We start from the raw sequence: 25,185 nt of genomic DNA, 5'->3' as shown, positions 1-25,185 counted from the left end.
GATTTTTTAAAAATGCCATCTTCCTCGTCATGCTGTTAAAGGGGGGCGGGGCATAGTGAGTAGCGGGAAGCTGCAGCCCAAGAGAGGGAGCGAAGAGCAGCTGTTCCGAATACAAACAAGCGGTGAGGGGCGGCAGGTGTTCTGGGATAGTCAATGAGATTAAGTGAACTGGGAGCAGCAATGAGGAATGAGCAAAAGACAAAGTTGTGCCCTGAGGGAAACATATGGCCCATAGTGAAACGATTCATGTAGCATGGGCAGTCTCCAGGGCAGAACAAAAAAGAGGGACTACTACGGTTATTCATCAATGGTAAGCCAGCATTTCTGAAGGACAGTAATAGGATCCAATGAAAAGATGACTTTTTTTAAAGCCTATATCCTAGATTCTACATTTCTCTCCAATACAGCTCATGCGCTGCCTAGGCGAGACCTAATAAGTTACTCCCTTGTTGCAGGACCATCTGTACTCTTCTTCCCTTAATTCAGTAGCCCAACCATCCATCTCCATAAATCTCCACAGGCCCAACCCTGATTAAATATCATCCTGGTGGTTAGTTGTTTGAAGATCTGATCAGCAGGGCAAGCAGTTGGCACATAGGCCAAGAAACACATATAAGTAGGGACCTCTTAACACCATCTTATGGTTTTAGCATTGTTTTTCCCGTGCTGAGGTAGTTAGCTGTGCCTTTGTCATTGCATATGGATGGGGTTTAGAATTGAGGAGTATTAACTTAGTCTGTTTGAGCGGTCTATGCTTTGACATTGATGTATCTCAATAATATTGTTATTGGGTATAACCGCTTTGCATTGCCTCTCTTTGAGTGAAATATTTGATAAACAGTGGTTGTTGCCTTTTCCCCCCATTTATTATTTTCTGTAGAGGTTTCATGGGGCCACCGCATCAGGGTCAGCCTATGCATCAAGTTCCTGGCCAAGACCACCGTGGCCCACCTCTACATGAAATGAGAGGAGGGCCAATGGGTGAACCCAGACCAATGATGGGTGAACCCAGACCAATGATGGGTGAAAACAGGCCAATGATGGGTGAAAACAGGCCAATGATGGGTGAAAACAGGCCATTGATGGGTGAAAACAGGCCAATGATGGGAGATACACGGCCAATGATGGGAGATACACGGCCAATGATGGGAGATACACGGCCTATGATGGGCGACGCAAGGCCAATGATGGGCGACGCAAGGCCAATGATGGGCGACGCAAGGCCAATGATGGGCGACGCAAGGCCAATGATGGGCGACGCAAGGCCAATGATGGGCGACGCAAGGCCAATGATGGGCGACGCAAGGCCAATGATGGGAGATGGCAGAGGTCCTATGATGGATCGAGGAGTTCCTCCCATGGACAATAGAGGTAAATGTCTGTATGAAGCAAGTGTGGAATTAGCATGTGTGTAAGACTAGATGTTAAACAGAATTAATATGTGATTTTTGCTGAATTCCCTTATAACGCGCTTTAACTATTACTCTTTGGTCTGCGTAACTGTGACTTTGTTGTCTTCATAGTGGCTGCCCCCTCCCTTGAGCCGTTTTGTTTTAATTTTTTTAATATATTTTTGTTTTACTTACTTTGTGTTTTTAAATATTGATAATATTAAGCTTTGTTCCCCCATTTTATTTAGGAAGTCAAAATTTACCCTTTTTGTGGTGAGAGATTTCTCCAGTTCAAAAAGAGTCCTCCTCTTCAAGTTTTAAGCTGTAAAGTGAACTTATCATCCTTATATTTGAGGTATTGCCTTTGAAGACCATATGATTTCTTCTCGAGTATCCATGCTCTTCCCCCCCCATGGGCACCGATGTTATAAAATACGCATTTTGAGGCGTGTGTGCTGTAGATACACATGCTTTGCATACTCCTGCCATGTACTGTTGGGTCCGGATGTTTGAACGTTGTTTATCTTCGAAGAAGTCTTTTCTAGTCACGAATCAAGGAGGTGATTCCTTTCAGTGATAATGCGCATGGAAACTAACTCCATTGTTTTCTTTCCGCCATCGGGTTTGGACGTGGTTTGCTGTGCTCCGGTACGAGACTGCTCCTCAGGATCCCTTCGGTTTGCAACCCACTGTACCCTCTTCAGTATGATTTCAAACGTGTTTTTCCATCCTCTGTGTGTCAAAAATCTGAAAACTATCGCAGTTGGATCAACAGAACTCCCAACAGCCGTCTTCGGGCCTATCCCGTTTTTTTTTTTTTCACTTCCACTCGAGTGATCAGCATCGAGTACATCTGCCGTTGGAATGGACTCCATTCCAGTTCTGCGCTCGGCGCCATCCCAAATATTCGCGCACCGACCATCACAAAGTCTGCAATTTGTGCCTGTCTCCGAAGCACAAGGAAGAAGAATGCGACGCCTGTCCCTCATTCTGCTCGAAAAAGACCCTCTGAGACTGCCGGGGGTTTAACGGAAAGAAATTCAGCGACAAAGCATCGAAGAGTTGGCTGATACCTTCAGATATATTGAGCAGGAAAAAAAGGAAGCCTCGACAGCGGAGGAAGAAAAGCCCTTCTCTGTCCAGATCAGATTCCGAGCTGGAGATTTATTTGGAGATTAGGACGTTCCTTCTGGTCAAGATGCTGTGAGTACGAAAGCCCCTTTACCCACAAAACCTGCTTCCTTCAAAAATAAGGCTTTTGGGCCACCACTTCCATCCGGCCATGGTAGGCACCAAGACTCTGCTTCCAACGCCTTGCCCTCCGGTTCGACGCCGAAAGCTCATGTCAAGCCTTCCGGGTCAGACTTGAGTCGAGATATCACAGCTTCGGCACGTAAAGCTTTGTCCCCAAAACACAAAAAAGGCAAATGCAGTTCTGTACCGAAAATGTCGGCACTGAAACAAAAAGATACTCTTCAAAAGCCTCCAGAGCCAATTTTGGAAACCATTCATGAAAAGCTGGATCCAAAACCGAAAGAACTGTATATAAATCCAGACACTAGACATATTACAACAAAACTAGTGATCCCATCCTCCAAAAGAAAGATAGACACTGTATATAAAATCCCTCTTAAGAAGAAGGACATGTCTACTAGCCCTCTTCACCCTATTTCTCCTACCCCCTCCACACTCTTCAACAGTACCTGTTGTCTAGATGGCCTTCTAGTGGTACATCACACCACAGAGCTCTCCGAGTACAGATCCTGATACAGGGGATGGGGATGACACTTATGGACAACCACCACCAGATCCATGGGATGATTACAATATAGATCCTCCTACAGATACAGTCCCAAATCTATACACTGCTAAACCTTCCCCTTCTGATGATAACACTTCATACCAGGAGTTGATTGCCGAGGCAGCTACATACCATGGAGTTACTTTACACAAGAATCAGTGGAATCATTGGAAGAAGATTTCTTATTTGAAACCTTAGGAACCACACATAGGACAACGCAATCATTACCTAAAGGTATGATGAGGCATGCTGAGGACATTTTTAAAGATCCAGTGGGTGCACGTATTATGACACCTAGGGTGGATAAAAAATATAAACTCCCACCATCTGACCCAATTTTATGAAGGGCCAGCTTCCTTTAGATTCCTTAGTTGTGTCCAATGCTCTTAAAAAAGCAAATTCACAAACTACAGGGGATGCACCACCCCTTTTGGCCAGATACGATAGGGCCCACTGGGATGAAATGGAAGACTTACTCCAATATCTCCCAGAAGAATATAGAAAGTGAGGGCAAGAACGAATACAAGAGGGAAAACTAATTTCAAATCGATCTATAAGGTGTGCATTAGATGCTGTTGATACTGAGGCCAGAGAAGTCAACATTAGCATTCTACTCAGAAGACACTCCTGGTTTTAAACCAGAAGTACAGCAAACGACACTAAATGCCCCTTCAACATCTTTTTGGTCCTCAAGTGGCTGAATCACTTGAAAAAATGAAAAAGATACAGAAGTAGCTAAATATATGGGGGCACCACAGTTACTCTTTAACAGAGGCTCCTTTTGCTGCTCACTTTTTATAGGGAGCCTCCAAAAATACCTCCACAGATGCCAACACATCTTCCTATAAACCACAAAATCAATCCTCCCCCTCTAGAGGATTTTAAAAAGGCAGTTACTAAGGGAACAATTTTAAAGGCAGAGGTAGAGGTACCCCAACACGTACCTCTCCATCTCCCGATAAATAGTGACTTAATAACAATTACCCCCCTCCTCCACTCCTCCCCCGATCATTGTAGGAAGCTGGCTATGTGCACACTATACTTCACTTTGGTATAGTATATACAGAGTCCAGGGAACCCCAAAGGTAGACAGAGGTAAAAGTATATAGCACCTTACTCTCTATTTGTGGATGTGTGGGCGTGCAGTAAGGATTTATCAGAGGGCAGTGTTAAGCATTTGTTGTACACACTCAATCTGCAAATGACTGAACGCAGACCAATGCTGCTTGTAGAAAAAGGTTCTTTTAGTTATTTTATTTCCTAGAACCAAGCAAGCCTGGCACAGGTAAGTGATTGATACTTTGCAGTAATAATACCATTTAACTTGCAATTGTGTATATATACTTTGGTTTGGTTACAGTAAAAGTACTGGTAATGCAATGGTTTGAAATATGGTACATATACTTTGTATTGACTTTTCAATAGAATGTCATGTAGATTACTTTACAGATTACTTTTCTCACAAAGTGTAGTATGTCTGGATACTACACTGGGATATTTCATGTAAACCGGTAAGTAAAAGCTTTTTTCCTATTTGGTTACAGTTCTAAAGCCTTTTATAGATTTTCCAACTTTAACAGTCAATGTTATCCTATGGGAGGAAATAGTGTTATCGGTTAACAGGTAAGTACTTTGTTGTGGGAGTTGGGTTTCAGGGGTTAGACTCAGGGGTCCCCCAGGGTCAAGGATGCACTCTTGTCTTGCCTCAGTGGCACTAGGGCAGCCGGGTGCAAAGTGCTGGGGCCCAATGTTATCCAATGGGGGAAAGGGTGCCTCCTCTTGATGGCTTCTTACGAGCAGGCCACCAGATTGTGGGAGCAAAGTTCCTGGACTTAAGCTCAGGGCAAATTGGGGTTCAAGACCGCATCTAAGGTGCACCCTCCGCGGCACTAGGGCGGCTGGGTACAGAGTGCTGTTTTGACATTGGGTGCCCTGTTACTTTCAATTCTGTTTCTCCGGTTTACAAACCTGCTGCAGGCTCAAGGACGAAGGTCTTCTGGGTGCGACCACCACTTCGGGAGGTAAGTTGGGAAGCTGGGTGTTGGCTAGACACAGTTGGTTGGGCCACCCAAGGCCATGGGCCGTCTGGTGCAGCGATGTCTTTTAGGGTTGGATCTTCTTAAGAGCTCCTGGTCGCGGTTGGGAGAATACTTCCGGATTGAGGCTTCAGGCGTCGGCTGTAGGCTTGAGGCAGGTCAGGGATTACTGGATCTCGGGTCATGATCGCCGGGGAGACCTCCGTGTGGGGTTGGGCCATTTGAACTCAGGCTGTGGGGTTCGAATGCAGAGTGGTGCAGACTCGCAAATTTAGCCAGAGCTGGAGTTTGTGGGTGAACAAATCCGGTGCTCATGGGAAACCAAGTGTTTTCCATGGAAGGCAGGGCAGATCCTCAGGGTTCTTGAGGTTGCTGGCTGCAGGTCACACCGGAGTTTCGCTTCTACAGGTTCGAGGTGGAAAAAGGCCGGTTGGGCTGGCGCCTAGGCAGTGGGCGTCCTCCTCTTCTTAGCTTCGGCACGGCTGTCCGGTCTTCCTCCTTCTTTTTTTCTTGTGGTTTTTTGTCTGAGGAGGCACGGTTCAGGGGTGCCCCTAAATACAAGATTGAGGGGTGTTACAGGTAGGTAAAAGGTTGGGACCAATGGGTCCCTTCCCTGGTGTGGGTACACTCCCTATTATGCCACCCTCCATATGCCTCACTCTGGTTGGCTGGGTCGCCCATCTGCAACAGAGTTGTGCTTCACCTCGCCTCCCCCACCTGAGGGGGTGGGTTTGGCAAAGGTGGGCACACCTCCCTTCCTCACTTGGGTTTCCCGCTGGTTCTCACCGCATAACGTGAGGGTCAGAACCGGTGGGAACCAGTTGCTGGGAGAAGCAAAAGGCCTGGGGAAGCTCACAAAGGCGGCAAGACTTTGAAGCTTCCCCTTCGTCCAGCCGGCCCATACTATGGGAGGAGGCTTTGCACCTAGTCCTGGGATGTGTTTCAGGCCCCCCAGAGCAGCAGGCTTGCGACCCAGGGGTCCAGAAACATGTCTGGTGGTGGCAGCTAAAAGTAGGCACTCAGCCTGGACACTAGTGTTAGGTCAGGTTTCAGGGGGCATCTCTGTGCATTCTTCATTAAATCCCACACTGGAATTCCAGTGTGGGTTTAATGTGCTGAGAAGTTTGATAACTAAGTTTTTAGTGCAGCCATTGTGGTACTGTGGTGTTTGTAATGACACTACCAGCACCATATACTCTTAATGGCAGCACTGCACTTACAATGTCTAAGAAAGATAGACACTGTATATAAAATCCCTCTTAAGAAGAAGGACATGTCTACTAGCCCTCTTCACCCTATTTCTCCTACCCCCTCCACACTCTTCAACAGTACCTGTTGTCTAGATGGCCTTCTAGTGGTACATCACACCACAGAGCTCTCCGAGTACAGATCCTGATACAGGGGATGGGGATGACACTTATGGACAACCACCACCAGATCCATGGGATGATTACAATATAGATCCTCCTACAGATACAGTCCCAAATCTATACACTGCTAAACCTTCCCCTTCTGATGATAACACTTCATACCAGGAGTTGATTGCCGAGGCAGCTACATACCATGGAGTTACTTTACACAAGAATCAGTGGAATCATTGGAAGAAGATTTCTTATTTGAAACCTTAGGAACCACACATAGGACAACGCAATCATTACCTAAAGGTATGATGAGGCATGCTGAGGACATTTTTAAAGATCCAGTGGGTGCACGTATTATGACACCTAGGGTGGATAAAAAATATAAACTCCCACCATCTGACCCAATTTTATGAAGGGCCAGCTTCCTTTAGATTCCTTAGTTGTGTCCAATGCTCTTAAAAAAGCAAATTCACAAACTACAGGGGATGCACCACCCCTTTTGGCCAGATACGATAGGGCCCACTGGGATGAAATGGAAGACTTACTCCAATATCTCCCAGAAGAATATAGAAAGTGAGGGCAAGAACGAATACAAGAGGGAAAACTAATTTCAAATCGATCTATAAGGTGTGCATTAGATGCTGTTGATACTGAGGCCAGAGAAGTCAACATTAGCATTCTACTCAGAAGACACTCCTGGTTTTAAACCAGAAGTACAGCAAACAACACTAAATGCCCCTTCAACATCTTTTTGGTCCTCAAGTGGCTGAATCACTTGAAAAAATGAAAAAGATACAGAAGTAGCTAAATATATGGGGGCACCACAGTTACTCTTTAACAGAGGCTCCTTTTGCTGCTCACTTTTTATAGGGAGCCTCCAAAAATACCTCCACAGATGCCAACACATCTTCCTATAAACCACAAAATCAATCCTCCCCCTCTAGAGGATTTTAAAAAGGCAGTTACTAAGGGAACAATTTTAAAGGCAGAGGTAGAGGTACCCCAACACGTACCTCTCCATCTCCCGATAAATAGTGACTTAATAACAATTACCCCCCTCCTCCACTCCTCCCCCGATCATTGTAGGAAGCTGGCTATGTGCACACTATACTTCACTTTGGTATAGTATATACAGAGTCCAGGGAACCCCAAAGGTAGACAGAGGTAAAAGTATATAGCACCTTACTCTCTATTTGTGGATGTGTGGGCGTGCAGTAAGGATTTATCAGAGGGCAGTGTTAAGCATTTGTTGTACACACTCAATCTGCAAATGACTGAACGCAGACCAATGCTGCTTGTAGAAAAAGGTTCTTTTAGTTATTTTATTTCCTAGAACCAAGCAAGCCTGGCACAGGTAAGTGATTGATACTTTGCAGTAATAATACCATTTAACTTGCAATTGTGTATATATACTTTGGTTTGGTTACAGTAAAAGTACTGGTAATGCAATGGTTTGAAATATGGTACATATACTTTGTATTGACTTTTCAATAGAATGTCATGTAGATTACTTTACAGATTACTTTTCTCACAAAGTGTAGTATGTCTGGATACTACACTGGGATATTTCATGTAAACCGGTAAGTAAAAGCTTTTTTCCTATTTGGTTACAGTTCTAAAGCCTTTTATAGATTTTCCAACTTTAACAGTCAATGTTATCCTATGGGAGGAAATAGTGTTATCGGTTAACAGGTAAGTACTTTGTTGTGGGAGTTGGGTTTCAGGGGTTAGACTCAGGGGTCCCCCAGGGTCAAGGATGCACTCTTGTCTTGCCTCAGTGGCACTAGGGCAGCCGGGTGCAAAGTGCTGGGGCCCAATGTTATCCAATGGGGGAAAGGGTGCCTCCTCTTGATGGCTTCTTACGAGCAGGCCACCAGATTGTGGGAGCAAAGTTCCTGGACTTAAGCTCAGGGCAAATTGGGGTTCAAGACCGCATCTAAGGTGCACCCTCCGCGGCACTAGGGCGGCTGGGTACAGAGTGCTGTTTTGACATTGGGTGCCCTGTTACTTTCAATTCTGTTTCTCCGGTTTACAAACCTGCTGCAGGCTCAAGGACGAAGGTCTTCTGGGTGCGACCACCACTTCGGGAGGTAAGTTGGGAAGCTGGGTGTTGGCTAGACACAGTTGGTTGGGCCACCCAAGGCCATGGGCCGTCTGGTGCAGCGATGTCTTTTAGGGTTGGATCTTCTTAAGAGCTCCTGGTCGCGGTTGGGAGAATACTTCCGGATTGAGGCTTCAGGCGTCGGCTGTAGGCTTGAGGCAGGTCAGGGATTACTGGATCTCGGGTCATGATCGCCGGGGAGACCTCCGTGTGGGGTTGGGCCATTTGAACTCAGGCTGTGGGGTTCGAATGCAGAGTGGTGCAGACTCGCAAATTTAGCCAGAGCTGGAGTTTGTGGGTGAACAAATCCGGTGCTCATGGGAAACCAAGTGTTTTCCATGGAAGGCAGGGCAGATCCTCAGGGTTCTTGAGGTTGCTGGCTGCAGGTCACATAGGAGTTTCGCTTCTACAGGTTCGAGGTGGAAAAAGGCCGGTTGGGCTGGCGCCTAGGCAGTGGGCGTCCTCCTCTTCTTAGCTTCGGCACGGCTGTCCGGTCTTCCTCCTTCTTTTTTTCTTGTGGTTTTTTGTCTGAGGAGGCACGGTTCAGGGGTGCCCCTAAATACAAGATTGAGGGGTGTTACAGGTAGGTAAAAGGTTGGGACCAATGGGTCCCTTCCCTGGTGTGGGTACACTCCCTATTATGCCACCCTCCATATGCCTCACTCTGGTTGGCTGGGTCGCCCATCTGCAACAGAGTTGTGCTTCACCTCGCCTCCCCCACCTGAGGGGGTGGGTTTGGCAAAGGTGGGCACACCTCCCTTCCTCACTTGGGTTTCCCGCTGGTTCTCACCGCATAACGTGAGGGTCAGAACCGGTGGGAACCAGTTGCTGGGAGAAGCAAAAGGCCTGGGGAAGCTCACAAAGGCGGCAAGACTTTGAAGCTTCCCCTTCGTCCAGCCGGCCCATACTATGGGAGGAGGCTTTGCACCTAGTCCTGGGATGTGTTTCAGGCCCCCCAGAGCAGCAGGCTTGCGACCCAGGGGTCCAGAAACATGTCTGGTGGTGGCAGCTAAAAGTAGGCACTCAGCCTGGACACTAGTGTTAGGTCAGGTTTCAGGGGGCATCTCTGTGCATTCTTCATTAAATCCCACACTGGAATTCCAGTGTGGGTTTAATGTGCTGAGAAGTTTGATAACTAAGTTTTTAGTGCAGCCATTGTGGTACTGTGGTGTTTGTAATGACACTACCAGCACCATATACTCTTAATGGCAGCACTGCACTTACAATGTCTAAGAATGTACTTACACAGTAGGGGTACAGAGCTCATGTACCTTGACCCTCACCACTGTTATAGTGCTCCTAGCTAGAGGGGTGACTGATCTATGCCAGGGCAGTGGGTTGTAGGCATGGCACACACGGATGTATGCTAAGTCGACTCTTCACTCTTCACTTTGTTCTGCACCAAAACACGCAGCCTCCAATGGCAGTATGTGTGTGTAAAGGTACAGGGCCTCTAATGGTGGCACAATAATTGCTGCAGCCCTTGCAGGCCTTCCCTGTACCCTGGGTACCTGTGGTACCATTTGCCAGGGACTCAGTCAAAGTACATGAGCAGTTCAGCAAAAAGTGGGGGCAACCAAACAGAAAGAGGGCACTTTGTCTCACGCCTCCCCCCCCCTCCCACCCCATTCGAAAGAGGATGAGACTAAACTTTCCCTAGAGAGTCTTCCTTTTGTAAGTGGGAGAACCTGGAAAGTCATCTGCATTGGCATGGGCAGTCCCAGGTCTGTGTTCCAATGCAAAGTCCATTCCCTGTAGGGAGATGGACCACCTCAACAGTTTAGGATTTTCACCTTTCATCTACATTAGCCACTTGATAGGTCTGTGATCTGTTTGAACTAGGAAGTGAGTACCAAACAAGTATGGTCTCGGCATCTTCAGGGTCCAAACCACAGCAAAGGCCTCTCTCTCAATGGCATTCCAACTCTGCTTCTTGGGGAGAAGCCTTCTGCTTATAAAAGCAACAGGTTGGTCTTGGCCTTCATCATTGATCTGGAAGAGGACCGCTCCTATCCCTAGCTCAGAGGCATCAGTCTGCACAGTGAATTGCTTGGTATACTCTGGAGCTTTGAGAATTGTTGCTGAGCAAATTGCCTCTTTCATGGCTGTCAAAAGCCTTTTGACAGCTAACTGTCCAGTTTACCTTTTTGGGCATCTTCTTGGAGTTCAGTTCTGTGAGGGGAGTCACAATGGACCCATATCCCGTCACAACCCTCCTGTCCGCCAAGGAATACCCTGACTAGGGTCTGGGTTGTTGGAGCCGCCCAGTCCAGGATTGCCTGGATCTTGGGCTTTAAGGGTTGCACTTGACGTCCACCAACAAGGTGGCCCAAGTATACCACAGATCCCTGCCCTATCTGGCATTTGGGTGCCTTGGCACTGGCACTAGGTAATGGTGTGCATGACTAGCTACCAGCCTTTTTACTGATACAGCATCTAAACGTTTTCCCTATGAATAAAGTTGGTTAAGGGAACTAGGTGCTGTGTGTTTTATGCCCTTTTTTATGTTATATGTTTGTCACCAGCAGACTGTCTCTGCTTCTCACATTTTGTCACATATTTGTGTTGTTTGTGTTTGGACACTTTTTTCCCCCTTTTTCTTTGAGGACCAGGTGACTACCGATGATGAGACAGGGGCTTGTCTGGAAATTGCATACCAGTTACCCCGTTGGTGGTGTTTCCGTGAGGTGTCACTTGGCCTTCACACATTTTTTCCTGAGGAGAATGTGATTCCACACTTTGAAGGTGGAGTGTTGTGATAGACCTAGTTGGGTCATACGACGGGGTGTTTTTTGTTTCTGTCAAGGAAATTTGGTTTGTTATGATTCTGGGCGCATAGCAGTAAAAGCACCTCTACAATATTTGTGTGGTGCGGGAGTAGTTATCAGTACTATATGACTGTTCTTCTTCCCTACTGACATTCGTTGACGCCCCTGGACAGGGTCTTGTTGATTGTTCTATGCCTTGATAGTTAGGCCTGCAGTTTGCAGGGCATATAAAACCTTCCCAATCTGGATCAGGTGATCCTGCCAGGTGGAGCCAAAGACAGCAATATCATCTAGATAAACTGCACTAAAGCATTCCAATCCAGCAATGACTTGGTTTGCCAACCTTTGGAAGGTGACAGGGGCATTCTTAAAAGCAAAGGGCATAACAGTAAACAGATAACCATCAGGTGTGGAGAATGCTGTCTTTACGTTTGCTCCTGGTGCCATGACAATCTGCCAGTACCCTGCAGTTAAGTCAAAGGTACTTAAAAATTTGGCTGCACCCAATTTGTCTATCAACTCATCTGCTCCAGGGATAGGGTGAGCATCTGCCTTGGTGAGAGAGTTTAGCCCTATATAGTCCACAAAGAACCTCCTTTCTCTCTTCCCCCCTGTGGATGAGGTTTGGGGACTACAACCACTGGACTGGCCCTAAGGGCTCCCAGAGGGTTCAATAACCCCTAACTCCAGCATCTTGCTGACTTCAGCTCTGATGCTTTCCTTGACTTGATCAAACTGTTGATAGATTTTGTTTTTCACAGGTGACCTGTCACCAGTGTCCACATCATGGGTGCACCAGTTTGTCTGACCAGAGGTCAAGAAAAAGTGCTTAACATGCTGCTGCAAGATTTGCTTTCAATGAGTCTGCTGTTGGGCAGTGAGGGTGTCTGAAAATGCAAGTCCATCCACTGACCCATCTTTGGGGCTGTAGGAGAGGAGGTCAGGGAGAGGTTCACTCTGTGTCTCCTGATCCTCATCAGTCACCATCAGCATGGTGATGTCGGCCCTATCATGAAAAATCTTAAGGCGGTTCACATGGATCACCCTTTTGGGTGTCTTGCTTGTGCCCCGGTCAACTAAGTAGGTGACGTCACTTGTCTTTTCTAAGATGGGGTAAGGGCCACTTCATCTGTCCTGGAGAGCCCGTGGTGCCACTGGCTCCAAAACCCACACCTTTTGCCCTGGTTGAAATTCTACCAGTGCAGCTTTTTGGTCATACCAGTGCTTCTGAAGCTCCTGGCTGGCCGCAAGATTCTTGGATGCCTTTTCCATGTACTCTGCCATTCTGGACCTAAGGCTGAATACAAAGTCCACAATGTCTTGTTTTGGTTCTTGGAGAGGCACGGAAAACCCTACTCCCTTCTGAGGCACCTCTCTGTAGGCAAAAAGCAAGCATTGTAAGAGGACATCTCCTTTTGAGTTTTTCAGAGAGCCCCATGCCTTTCAATATCTTGTTGAAACTCTCAATAAGACCATCATTGGTTTGTGGGTGAAAGGGTATAGCAAACTTGTACTGCACTCCACACTCTTTCCACATGTGTTTTAGGTAGACAGACATGAAGTTGGAACCTCTGTCTGAAACCACCTCCTTAGGGAACCCTACCCTGGAGAAGACACCAATGAGAGCCTTGGCTACTACAGGAGCTGTAATAGTCCTAAGGGGAATTGCCTCAAGATACCTCGTGGAATGATCCATCACGGTTGTATGTCATTAGATCGCATACTAATACCACGCGTGCCTTTACAACGCGGTATTACTACGCAATGTCAATTACATCGCATGCTATTACATCGCATACTTTTACCACGAATATGTCTTTACCACGCATGCTATTACAACACAAAGCATGAAAAAACAGTGTCCTGATTGGTAAGGATATATAGACAATTAATTGCGCATGCAAACAGCATTACTAGCAAGGGAACGAAGGAGAAACCACATTGATTCAAAAAAGATAGTTAATCATCTTTTTTACAGTGAGTGGCTCTAAGTTATGGTCATAGAAAATACAGTTAAAGGCAGCACTGCATAAAATGAATTTTAAGACAACCAAAAAACACTTGTTGCTTGAAAGTACATAACAATTTTTGATTTAGTTTTGAGCCACAAGAATGGAGTACGCCAGTTAATAAGCAGTGCTTGAGGCAGGCCGTCCGCGATCAGCCGTTCTGAAGGCACTTCTGTGTAAATCAGCGTGCCGTGTCGTGACTAGATATCGACAGTTTGAATCGGGGATGTCGATATCGAGTCACGACACGGCACGCTGATTTACACAGAAGTGCCTTCAGAACGGCTGATCGCGGACGGCCTGCCTCAAGCACTGCTTAGATCAGTGCACTCAGGCCATACCTATATCGCTTCACCTCACCTCGGATAACTAGGGCGATCCTTATGCCCCCCCTCCGAAGGATGGGACAGCTATAACTAAGTACAAGCTCTCCCCACATACGGAAAGAAACCAAGCACTCCCTGACTCAGAGAACCTAGTCCTGATGACGATCCAAATTGATCGAGATCGAAACGCCGTCGACCTAACAGCATATTAACTGGCGTACTCCATTCTTGTGGCTCAAAACTAAATCAACATTTTTTATGTATTGTGATACCATGTTGTCACCTACCCTAGAGCCACTCACTGTAAATACTTTGCACTTTGTCACAGTGCGCCGTCCTTGCTGTTCACTTATTTCACTTGCGCCGCCACTTTCACCATATTCACTTTCAAGCAACAAGTGTTTTTTGGTTGTCTTAAAATTCATTTTATGCAGTGCTGCCTTTAACTGTATTTTCTAGGACCATAACTTATGTGAAAACATAAAGATGATTAACTATCTTTTTTGAATCAATGTGGCTTCTCCTTCATTCCCTTGCTAGTAATGCTGTTTGCATGCGCAATTAATTGTCTATATATCCTTACCAATCAGGACACTGTTTTTTCATGCATCGTATATACCCAGTCCTGAACTGGTCTATGGGTTACACTCCTGTAAATTCTACAAAATTACAACAAAAAGGCATGCGTGGTAAAGCTATACTGGTGGTAAAAGTATGCAAGGTGAGTGACAAACCTACACGACACACTACTCCCACCCACACACTCCCCCTAACCCTAAAACACTACTACGCTACCCACACTACTCCCACCCCTACCCTACCCTAAAACACTAGAACACTACCCACACTACTCCCACCCCTACACTACCCTAAACCCTGAAACACTACAACACTACCCACACTACTCCCACCCCATACACTACCCTAAAGCACTACTACACTACCTACACTACTCCCACCCCTTCACTGCCCTAAAACACTACCACACTACCCCCACCCCTACACTGCCCTAAGACACTACTACACTACCCACACTATTCCCACCCCTACACTACCCTAATCGCTAAAACACTACTACTCTACCCAACCTACTACCACCCCTACACTACTCTAAACCACTACTACACTACCCACATTACTCCCACCCCTACACTACCCTAAACCCTAAAACACTACTACACTACCCACACTACTCCCACCCCTACACTACCCTAAAACACTACTACACTACAACACTACCCACACTACTCCCACCAAAACACTACTCTAAACCTTAAAACAATACTACAATACCCACACTACTCCCTACACTAAAACACTACTACACTACAACACTACCCACACTACTCCCACCACTACACAACCCTAAACCCTAAATCACTACTACACAACCCACACTACTCCCATTCCTACACTACTCCCACCCCTACAGTACCCTAAAACACCACTACACTACCCCCACCCATACATTACCCCTAACACTAAAATACTACTACTCTACAACACTACCCACACTATTCCCTCCACTACACTTCCCCTAACCCTAAAACAATACTACACTACAGCACTACCAACACTACTCCCACCCCTACACTACCCCTTACCCTAAAACACTACCCACACTACTCCCATGCCTACACTAACCCTAAAGCACTACTACACTACAACATTACCCACACTGCTCCCACCCCTACACTACCCCTAACACACTACTACACTACTCCTACCCCTAACCCTAAAACTCTACTACACTACAACACTACCCACACTGCTACCACGCCTACACTACCCCTAACCCTAAAACACTACTACACTACAACACTACCCACACTACTTCCACCCCTACACTACCCCTAACCCTAAAACACTACTACACTACCCACACCCCTACATTACACTACACTACCCTACACTAAACCACTACCCCCACCCCAAGCGTTTTAAAAGCGCATTAGATGTAATGGTATGCGGTTTTTTTACCACACGTTGTAACAAACGCGTGGTAAAAACTGCATTGAAATGACTGTTCCCCATCCACTATCACTAAAATGAATTTGTCTCCTGATGCTGTGGGAGGTTCAAGTGGACCCACTAAGTCCACACCTACCCTTTCAAAGGGAACCACAACCACTGGTAGTGGAATCAAGGGGGCCTTTGTGTGTCCACCTGTTTTGCCACTGGCTTGACAGGTGACACAGAAGCTGACAAACTCCTTTACTTTCTGAGATATCTGGAGCTAGTAAGAGTGGCTAACTAGCCTTTCCCAGGTTTTGGTTTGGCCCAGATTTCCAGCTATGGGTTGTCATGAGCTAAAGTTAGTATTAACTCCCTGTACTTCTGAGGCACTACCACTCTCCTGTTGGCACTAGGGTTGGGGTATTTGGCCTCAGTGTACAGTAGTCTCTCCTCCCAATAAACTCTGTGGGTACCACAGACCTCTCCCTTTTCCTGGGTAGCAGCTTGCTGCCCCAGGCTTTCAAGAGTTGGACAAGGCACAGCTCTTCCCTAGAGGGTCCCCCTGGGCCTAAGAGTTCTACCTAGTAAGGGTCAAGCTTCGTGGGCTCAGTTCCCTCTGGGGTGTCCAAATCCTCTCCCTGAGGAGTGGGGTCCTGAGCCTCTTGCTGTACAGAAGCTGGTTTCCCAGTCTTCCTACCTTTTCTCTTGGAAGGTTGGGTCATACTTTCAGGCTCCAACACTCCTTTTTCACCCTGTTTTCTGCTCGTTGCTCTTGTTTTTACACACCATCTCAGGGATGTTCAGCATTGATGCATGGGTTTTCAATTCTACCTCAGCCCATGCTGGGTTTTCCAGGTTATTACCAAGCAGACATGCAGATGAAAGCTTTGGAGAGACCACTACCTGTGTCAGGCCACTTTAGCTGTGTCCCCTGTCTAATGTCACCATAGCCATTGCATGGTTAGTGGTAACACTGTCCCCATTGGTGACTGGGTAAGTTCTCCCAATCAAGTATTGCTCTAGGGAAACCAGTGTATCTCTCACCATAGTGACACTGGCACCTGTATCCCTCAGGGCTTCTATTCTAGTCCTATTGATCCAAGGATATTGTAAGTATTTCTTTAAGTGGGGTGGCCACACAGCTAAAGTGGCAAACTCAACTTTGCCTTCTGTGACTATAACTGCTTCAGTGTGCAATCCGAGTTGCTCTTAGCACACTGCAGATCCCATCTGGAGACTGGCTACACCAGGAGTAGCTGTAGTAGGACTAGGGGGCTTCTTGTTAGGACAAGTAGCATCTCCAGTTAAGTGTCCCAAACTCTTACAGTTGTTACACCAGGCCTTTGAAGGATCAAAGTTCTTTCCCCTGTACTTATTAGTGGATTGGGTGGAGTTTTGGGACCCCTCACCCCCGTGCAGGTTTTTGGGACCCTTTATAAGACTCCGGTTTTTTACCTTGGGTATTCTCACCACCTTTTTCCTGTGAAGGTTTTGCACCACTTTCTTTTGGTCACCCCAGTGGTTGTTTTTGTCGCCCTTGTCTTGACTCCGTGGTCTGCCTTCTTTCCCAATTTTTGGGAAGAAATTAGACCTAGGTCTACCAAATGCTGATGTAACTTTTCATTAGTGCAAGTCCATTGAAATCATGCACATTGTGTCCAGTTAACCAACCATCTAGTGTCTTAACTGAGTAGTCAACGAAGTCAATCTAGGATAGGTTTTGGGTTTTGCGAGCCCCCCTGAATCTAACTCTGTATTCCTTAATTGTGGGCCCAAAGCCCTCAATCAGAGTTCTCTTCATGAGGTCATAAGACCCAGCATCTGCCCCAGAAAGGGTCAAGAGTCTGTCTTTTCAGTTACCAGAGAACAGTTCCCAAAGGAGTGCCCCGCAGTGTGACTTAATTCATTTTTTCTCATTTTACAGGCCCTCGCAAAGGCTGTGAACCGTTTTGTGATATCATCACTCTCTTCATATTTAGGGACAATCCCTTTGAGGATTTTAGGATCATAAGATTGCTCTTTCTCCTTATTAAGTACATTTCTGCCACCATTGATGGGTGCAAGGTCCATCTCTGCTCTCTATTTCCCTAGAGCCAGGAATCTGGTCTCTAGATCCCTTCTTTTGGTCAACCTGGCTAGCATATTGTCCTCCTCATTGAGGCTGTCCTCAATGTCCTCAGTAGCACCTGGACCACCTGTGTGGACTCTAGGTACTGAGAGGTTTATTCTTGGATTCAGGTGGGGGTGGGGTGGGGTTGTTCAATCTCCTCATCCCTTCCATCTTCTTCCTTATCTGAGAGGTCTTAACCATTCTCAGAGGAATGGTTCTTAGCATATCCAATTAGCAGCTCCTGGAGATTTTGTTGGGTGGGATGGGACCACATGGTTATGTTTTCTCCTGGAGATTTTGTTGGGTGGGATGGGACCACATGGTTATGTTTTAAATTTTGCATAGGGGCCTTACTTCCTTAAAAGATAACTGGAGGTAAGGGGTGAGGTCGAGCTCCTCAACCTGGTCCTCTATGCCATTGTACTTCTCTTCACTAACAGCTGGGTTCTTGTTGAGAGACATTGTTAAAACACTCCTTTGCAATGCAATAGGTCTCCCATTTTCGAGAGTTTGAGCTTTTTGCATTGTAAATAATAATGCCTTTTTTTTATGTTTTGAAAAGTTGCAAGCAGTGCATAAACACACTCTTTGTACTTATAGTCCTTGCTTACGAGGAGCAAGGCTACCAGTCAAAAAGGCCAACTTTGCTGCTCATAAGCGACGACTACAAGTGCAAAGTGCCTGTTTACTCTCTACGTGCAGGTTTTTAAAACACAAATAAAAGGCATTGTCATTTACAATGGCAATAGTTCACACTCTCGCAAATTCAGACCAATTACATTGAGAATGCTTGTTAAATACTATGCAACCTGCCTTATGTGACTATAGCGGTACAAAAGGGGGTGGTGATGGACGGAGCATCTGAATCAATCAAACACTCACACCCAGTCAAAAGATCTGGGTTTAATCCATCACCGTTCTTTAGCCCACTCTGCCACCCCAGTTCAGACATGGCTATATACAAATCAGTCTGACCCTATGCCTCACTGGGTGTGAGTGTTTGATTGATTCAGATGCTCCGTCCATCACCACCCCCTTTTGTACCGCTTTTTGCTGCCATAAGTGTGGCAGGGAATGCTCAGACGTGAGTCCCTTGCTCACTTTGCCACTGGATTCAAGCAAGCCAGGCTGAAGACGGCTGGAATGCCAGAAACCGGTCCTCGGAAGCTTGTTTGCGGTCCAGGGAAGGCGTGGCTTGGCAATTCAGGCTGGACTGTTCCCATGAGGCACAGGGTCAGACTGATTTGCATATAGCCATGTCTGAACTGGGGTGGCAGAGTGGGCTAAAGAACGGTGATGGATTAAACCCAGATCTTTTGACTGGGTGTGAGTGTTTGATTGATTCAGATGCTCCGTCCATCACCACCCCCTTTTGTACCGCTTTTGGCCGCCATAAGTGTGGCAGGGAATGCTCAGACTTGAGTCCCTTGCTCACTTTGCCACTGGATTCAAGCAAGCCGGGCTGAAGACGGCTGGAATGCCAGAAACCGGTCCTCGGAAGCTTGTTTCCGGTCCAGGGAAGACATGGCTTGGCAGTTCGGGCTGGACTGCTCCCATGAGGCACAGGGTCAGACTGATTTGCATATAGCCATGTCTGAACTGGGGTGGCAGAGTGGGCTAAAGAACGGTGATGGATTAAATCCAGATCTTTTGACTGGGGTTGAGTGTTTGATTGATTCAGATGCTCTGTCCATCACCACTCCGTTTTGTACCGCTTTTGGCCGCCATAAGTGTGGCAGGGAATACTCAGACGTGAGTCCCTTGCTCACTTTGCCACTGGATTCACGCAAGCCGGGCTGAAGATGGCTGGAATGCCAGAAACCAGTCCTCGGAAGCTTGTTTCCGGTCCAGGGAAGACATGGCTTGGCAGTTCGGGCTGTACTGTTCCCATGAGGCACAGGGTCAGACTGATTTGCATATAGCCATGTCTGAACTGGGGTGGCAGAGTGGGCTAAAGAACGGTGATGGATTAAACCCAGATCTTTTGACTGGGTGTGAGTGTTTGATTGATTCAGATGCTCCGTCCATCACCAACCCCTTTTGTACCGCTTTTGGCTGCCATAAGTGTGGCAGGGAATGCTCAGACGTGAGTCCCTTGCTCACTTTGCCACTGGATTCAAGCAAGCCGGGCTGAAGATGGCTGGAATGCCAGAAACCGGTCCTCGGAAGCTTGTTTCCAGTCCAGGGAAGACATGGCTTGGCAGTTCGGGCTGGACTGTTCCCATGAGGCACAGGGTCAGACTGATTTGCATATAGCCATGTCTGAACTGGGGTGGCAGAGTGGGCTAAAGAACGGTGATGGATTAAACCCAGATCTTTTGACTGGGTGTGAGTGTTTGATTGATTCAGATGCTCCGTCCATCACCACCCCCTTTTGTACCGCTTTTGGCCGCCTTAAGTGTGGCAGGGAATGCTCAGACGTGAGTCCCTTGCTCACTTTGCCACTGGATTCAAGCAAGCCGGGCTGAAGACGGCTGGAATGCCAGAAACCGGTCCTCGGGAGCTTGGTCCGGGCCAGGGAAGACATGGCTCGGCAGTTCGGCTGTACTGTTCCCATGAGCCATGTCTGAACTGGGGTGGCAGAGTGGGCTAAAGAACGGCGATGGATTAAACCCAGATCTTTTGACTGGGTGTGAGTGTTTGATTGATTCAGATGCTCGGTCCATCACCACCCCCTTTTGTACCGCTTTTGGCCGCCATAAGTGTGGCAGGGAATGCTCAGACGTGAGTCCCTTGCTCACTTTGCCACTGGATTCAAGCAAACCGGGCTGAAGACGGCTGGAATGCCAGAAACCGGTCCTCGGAACCTGGTTTCCGGTCCAGGGAAGACATGGCTTGGCAGTTCGGGCTGGACTGTTCCCATGAGGCACAGGGTCAGACTGATTTGCATATAGCCATGTCTGAACTGGGGTGGCAGAGTGGGCTAAAGAACGGTGATGGATTAAACCCAGATCTTTTGACTGGGTGTGAGTGTTTGATTGATTCAGATGCTCCGTCCATCACCACCCCCCTTTTGTACCGCTTTTGGCTGCCATAAGTGTGGCAGGGAATGCTCAGACGTGAGTCCCTTGCTCACTTTGCCACTGGATTCAAGCAAGCCGGGCTGAAGATGGCTGGAATCCCAGAAACCGGTCCTCGGAAGCTTGTTTCCGGTCCAGGGAAGACATGGCTTGGCAGTTCGGGCTGGACTGTTCCCATGAGGCACAGGGTCAGACTGATTTGCATATAGCCATATCTGAACTGGGGTGGCAGAGTGGGCTAAAGAACGGTGATGGATTAAACCCAGATCTTTTGACTGGGTGTGAGTGTTTGATTGATTCAGATGCTCCGTCCATCACCACCCCCTTTTGTACCGCTTTTGGCTGCCATAAGTGTGGCAGGGAATGCTCAGACGTGAGTCCCTTGCTCACTTTGCCACTGGATTCAAGCAAGCCGGGCTGAAGACGGCTGGAATACCAGAAACCGGTCCTCGGAAGCTTGTTTACGGTCCAGGGAAGGCATGGCTTGGCAATGCAGGCTGGACAGTTCCCATGAGGCACAGGGCCAGACTGATTTGCATATAGCCATGTCTGAACTGGGGTGGCAGAGTGGGCTAAAGAACGGTGATGGATTAAACCCAGATCTTTTGACTGGGTGTGAGTGTTTGATTGATTCAGATGCTCCGTCCAACACCACCCCCTTTTGTACCGCTTTTGGCCGCCATAAGTGTGGCAGGGAATGCTCAGACGTGAGTCCCTTGCTCACTTTGCCATTGGATTCAAGCAAGCCGGGCTGAAGACGGCTGGAATGCCAGAAACCGGTCTTCGGAAGCTTGTTTACGGTCCAGGGAAGGCATGGCTTGGCAATTCAGGCTGGACTGTTCCCATGAGGCACAGGGTCAGACTGATTTGCATATAGCCATGTCTGAACTTGGGTGGCAGAGTGGGCTAAAGAAAGGTGATGGATTAAACCCAGATCTTTTGACTGGGTGTGAGTGTTTGATTGATTCAGATGCTCCGTCCATCACCACCCCCTTTTGTACTGCTTTTGGCCGCCATAAGTGTGGCAGGGAATGCTCAGATGTGAGTCTCTTGCTCCCTTTGCCACTGGATTCAAGTAAGCCAGGCTGAAGACGGCTGGAATGCCAGAAACCGGTCCTCGGAAGCTTGTTTCCGGTCCAGGGAACGCATGGCTTGGCAGTTCGGGCTGGCCTGTTCCCATGAGGCACAGGGTCAGACTGATTTGCATATAGCCATGTCTGAACTGGGGTGGCAGAGTGGGCTAAAGAACGGTGATGGATTAAACTCAGATCTTTTGACTGGGTGTGAGTGTTTGATTGATTAAGATGCTCCGTCCATCACCACCCCCTTTTGTACCGCTTTTGGCCGCCATAAGTGTGGCAGGGAATGCTCAGACGTGAGTCCCTTGCTCACTTTGCCACTGGATTCAAGCAAGCCGGGCTGAAGACTGCTGGAATGCCAGAAACCGGTCCTCGGAAGCTTGGTCCGGGCCAGGGAAGACATGGCTCGGCAGTTCGGGCTGTACTGTTCCCATGAGGCACAGGGTCAGACTGATTTGCATATAGCCATGTCTGAACTGGGGTGGCAGAGTGGGCTAAAGAACGGTGATGGATTAAACCCAGATCTTTTGACTGGTTGTGAGTGTTTGATTGATTCAGATGCTCCTTCCATGACCACCCCCTTTTTGTACCGCTTATGTGACTATAGGGCATGCCTTAGGGTGAATAATATGCATTAAACAGGATAGGTTTAGGGCTGGCAAAAGGTTTATTTTGCCTGGTTGAAAGGGCAGTTTAAAACTGCAATAAAGGCTGCAGCAGCAGGCCTCAGTGATAGCTACTTTAGTGGGTGTTACAATGAGTACTGCAGGGCATTGGTAGAGGTAGTACCACTTTTCTAGGGACTTACAAGTAATTAAATATGCTAATTCAGTGTATGGCAATGTTACCATATTTGAAGGAGAAAGCTTAAGCACTTTAGTAGTGGTTAGCATTGGTAAAGTTTGCACAGTCCTAAAGCCAACAAAAAACAAATTCACCAAAACAGAGAGTATGAAGGCAAAACAGACCACGGATATCAGATCTAATCACTTGCCCTCTTAATGTTCCACTGTGCACCATGTGATCCATTATAGGAATACGGACTGTTTCAGCATACTGCTTTCAAAGCTTTCCAGACAGATGTACTGTTTAAAATGTGAACAACTATTTGTGTTTCTTGATTTCTGCATATAAAGATATCCACATTTGCCCAGTTTCCTGTCACTTGTCCATTCCAAGATTGATGACAGGTAATTTTAATGGCTACACTAAAAGGGACTTTGTAAGTTTCTTCCTTGAATTTAACACCTACCCTGCAGTAACTCCTTAGGAGCTGAAGACTACTGCAAGCACTGGTTTATTTTAAATTATTGCACAGCTTTATTATGACTTGTGAGAAAGTGGCTCTATATATACTGAACTAGAATGAAGTACAGTGTGTATAGAGTCCACTAACCCCAGAGGTATAACAGAGGTTAAAGTCAGAACTGACCTTACTCTCCAAAGTGGTAGCTTGGTTGAGCAGTAAGGCAGTACCAGAGGACAGTGTAAAGCATTTGTTTTACACACTCAGTCAGCAAAAGGTTTCACACACTCAAGGATGGAACTCCAGGCCAATTGTTTTATATCCACAGATATAGGTGTTTTATTTTTAGAGCCAACAGTTATAAAAATATACTTTTCTTAATATGAGTTCTCTCATGTAATTACTTTGCAAAGGAGCAATAAAGTTTGTGCACACAATTAAAACAGTATTGACAGTAAGCAACACAATCCTAAAACACACTATAGCATTGAGCTCAATGGGCTTTCCACATGTAAGTACACTTGATTACTATATAGATTACTTTAGTAGTCCCAGGACTAGATCTTAGATTCTGTCCTGGGGTCTAAGCTGAAACCAGATTAGCAAAAACGTTTTAGTTACTGTAGTGAATTTTCATGAATATAAAGCTGTTTTAAAAGTTCATACTTAAAAACTTTTCAATGGAAATCTGACAATGTTATTCAATGGGAGAAAATTCAGGTTGCAGGTAAAGTACGATTGCGTTACTTTTGTAATCCAGTACTGGTCTCCTAAGGCCAGCACTGGGGTCTTAACTCAAAACAGGTAGGTAATTGCATTTCAGTATTACATATGATTTTTAAAGAATATTTCAAGTTTTCAAAAGTAGACAGAAGAAATTTCATAGAAAAGCAGACAATGGGTTCCTATGGAGAAAATACAGATTACTAGTAACCCCGCTAGGGATTACTTTTGCGGTTCAGTACTGGGCTGAAAGGTACAGTACTGGCTTCTCCCCTGATCACAGGTGAGTACTTCTGAATTCGGACTTTGGCTGATTTTATGTGAATATTTTTAGATTTCAAAACTTCACACTTAGAACATTTTCGAGTCAAAATGAGTCCATGTTATCCAATGGCAGGTAAGTAAATTACCGGTTTGCAGGTGAGTACTTGGTTGGTGAAGTTAAGGTTCTGGGCATAGACTCCGGAGTTCCCCAGGGTCAGGTAAGTACAGTTAGTTCACTCCCAGCGGCACAGGGACGGCCGGGTGCAGAGGTAGGTAGGCACAATAATATCCAATTAGGGAAGGGGGCCTTCGGTTGGTGGCTGCTGTCTAGCAGGCCACGCAGCTGTGGTAGCTGGGCTCCTGGTCACTTGCTCAGGACAAGGGGGGAAGTAGAATAGGACACAGGGGTCACAGCCAGCGGCACTCGGGCGGCTGGGTGCAGGGTGCTTTTTGAGCCATCAGGCGCTCAATGTTATCCAATGGGAAAGGTCAATAAGGAACAAAGGCTGCAGGCTCGGGGACGGAGACTCTCCAGGGGCGACCAGCACTTCGAGAGGTAAGTTGGGATCTTGGAGCACAGGTAGGTACCCCAAAGGGAGGCACAAGAGGCTGTACGGCGCCGGGTGCAGGGGTGTCTTTGGGTGTCGGAAAAGCTTACCCTCAGCTGGTCACGGTTGGGGTGGCCCCTGGTTCTGAGTCTGCAGGCATCGGCTGGTTCGTCGAGGAGGGTCTTTGGGCACTGGACTTCGGGTCCCAGTCGGCGGGGGGATGTCCTCGTGGCTTTGGTTTGGTTGGGCCCGGCCCGGGCTCGGCGGGTGCAGAGTGGGCTGGTCCGTAGCTTCCTGGTTGGCACCAGGTGGCTTGTTGCAGTAGAGTCCCAGTCTTCAAGAGGGTCAAGGCAGGCAGGTCCTCCGGGTGTCCCAAGGTTGCTGTCCGCAGGAGTCGTCGGGATTAAGCAGCAGCAGGTTCCAGGATCGACAGGCCGATAGGGCTG

General features: G+C 47.1%; 1 protein-coding gene across 4 annotated transcripts in view; it reads left to right on the top strand.

The window, feature by feature from the left end:
• Positions 1–25,185, top strand: part of CSTF2 (cleavage stimulation factor subunit 2) — a 315,444-nt gene that overhangs the window by 215,082 nt on the left and 75,177 nt on the right. For all 4 annotated transcript variants that reach the window (XM_078688415.1, XM_078688417.1, XM_078688414.1 and 1 more), the window contains one exon: positions 881–1,371. In XM_078688415.1, the coding sequence (XP_078544541.1) occupies positions 881–1,371 (491 nt within the window). The remainder of the gene's footprint in view (positions 1–880; positions 1,372–25,185) is intronic.

This window comes from Lissotriton helveticus, chromosome 4_1, assembly GCF_964261635.1.
Source record: "Lissotriton helveticus chromosome 4_1, aLisHel1.1, whole genome shotgun sequence".
Classification (NCBI taxonomy): domain Eukaryota; kingdom Metazoa; phylum Chordata; class Amphibia; order Caudata; family Salamandridae; genus Lissotriton; species Lissotriton helveticus.
Note: the sequence above shows the minus strand (reverse complement) of the source record. Positions and strands in the feature narration are given on the sequence as shown.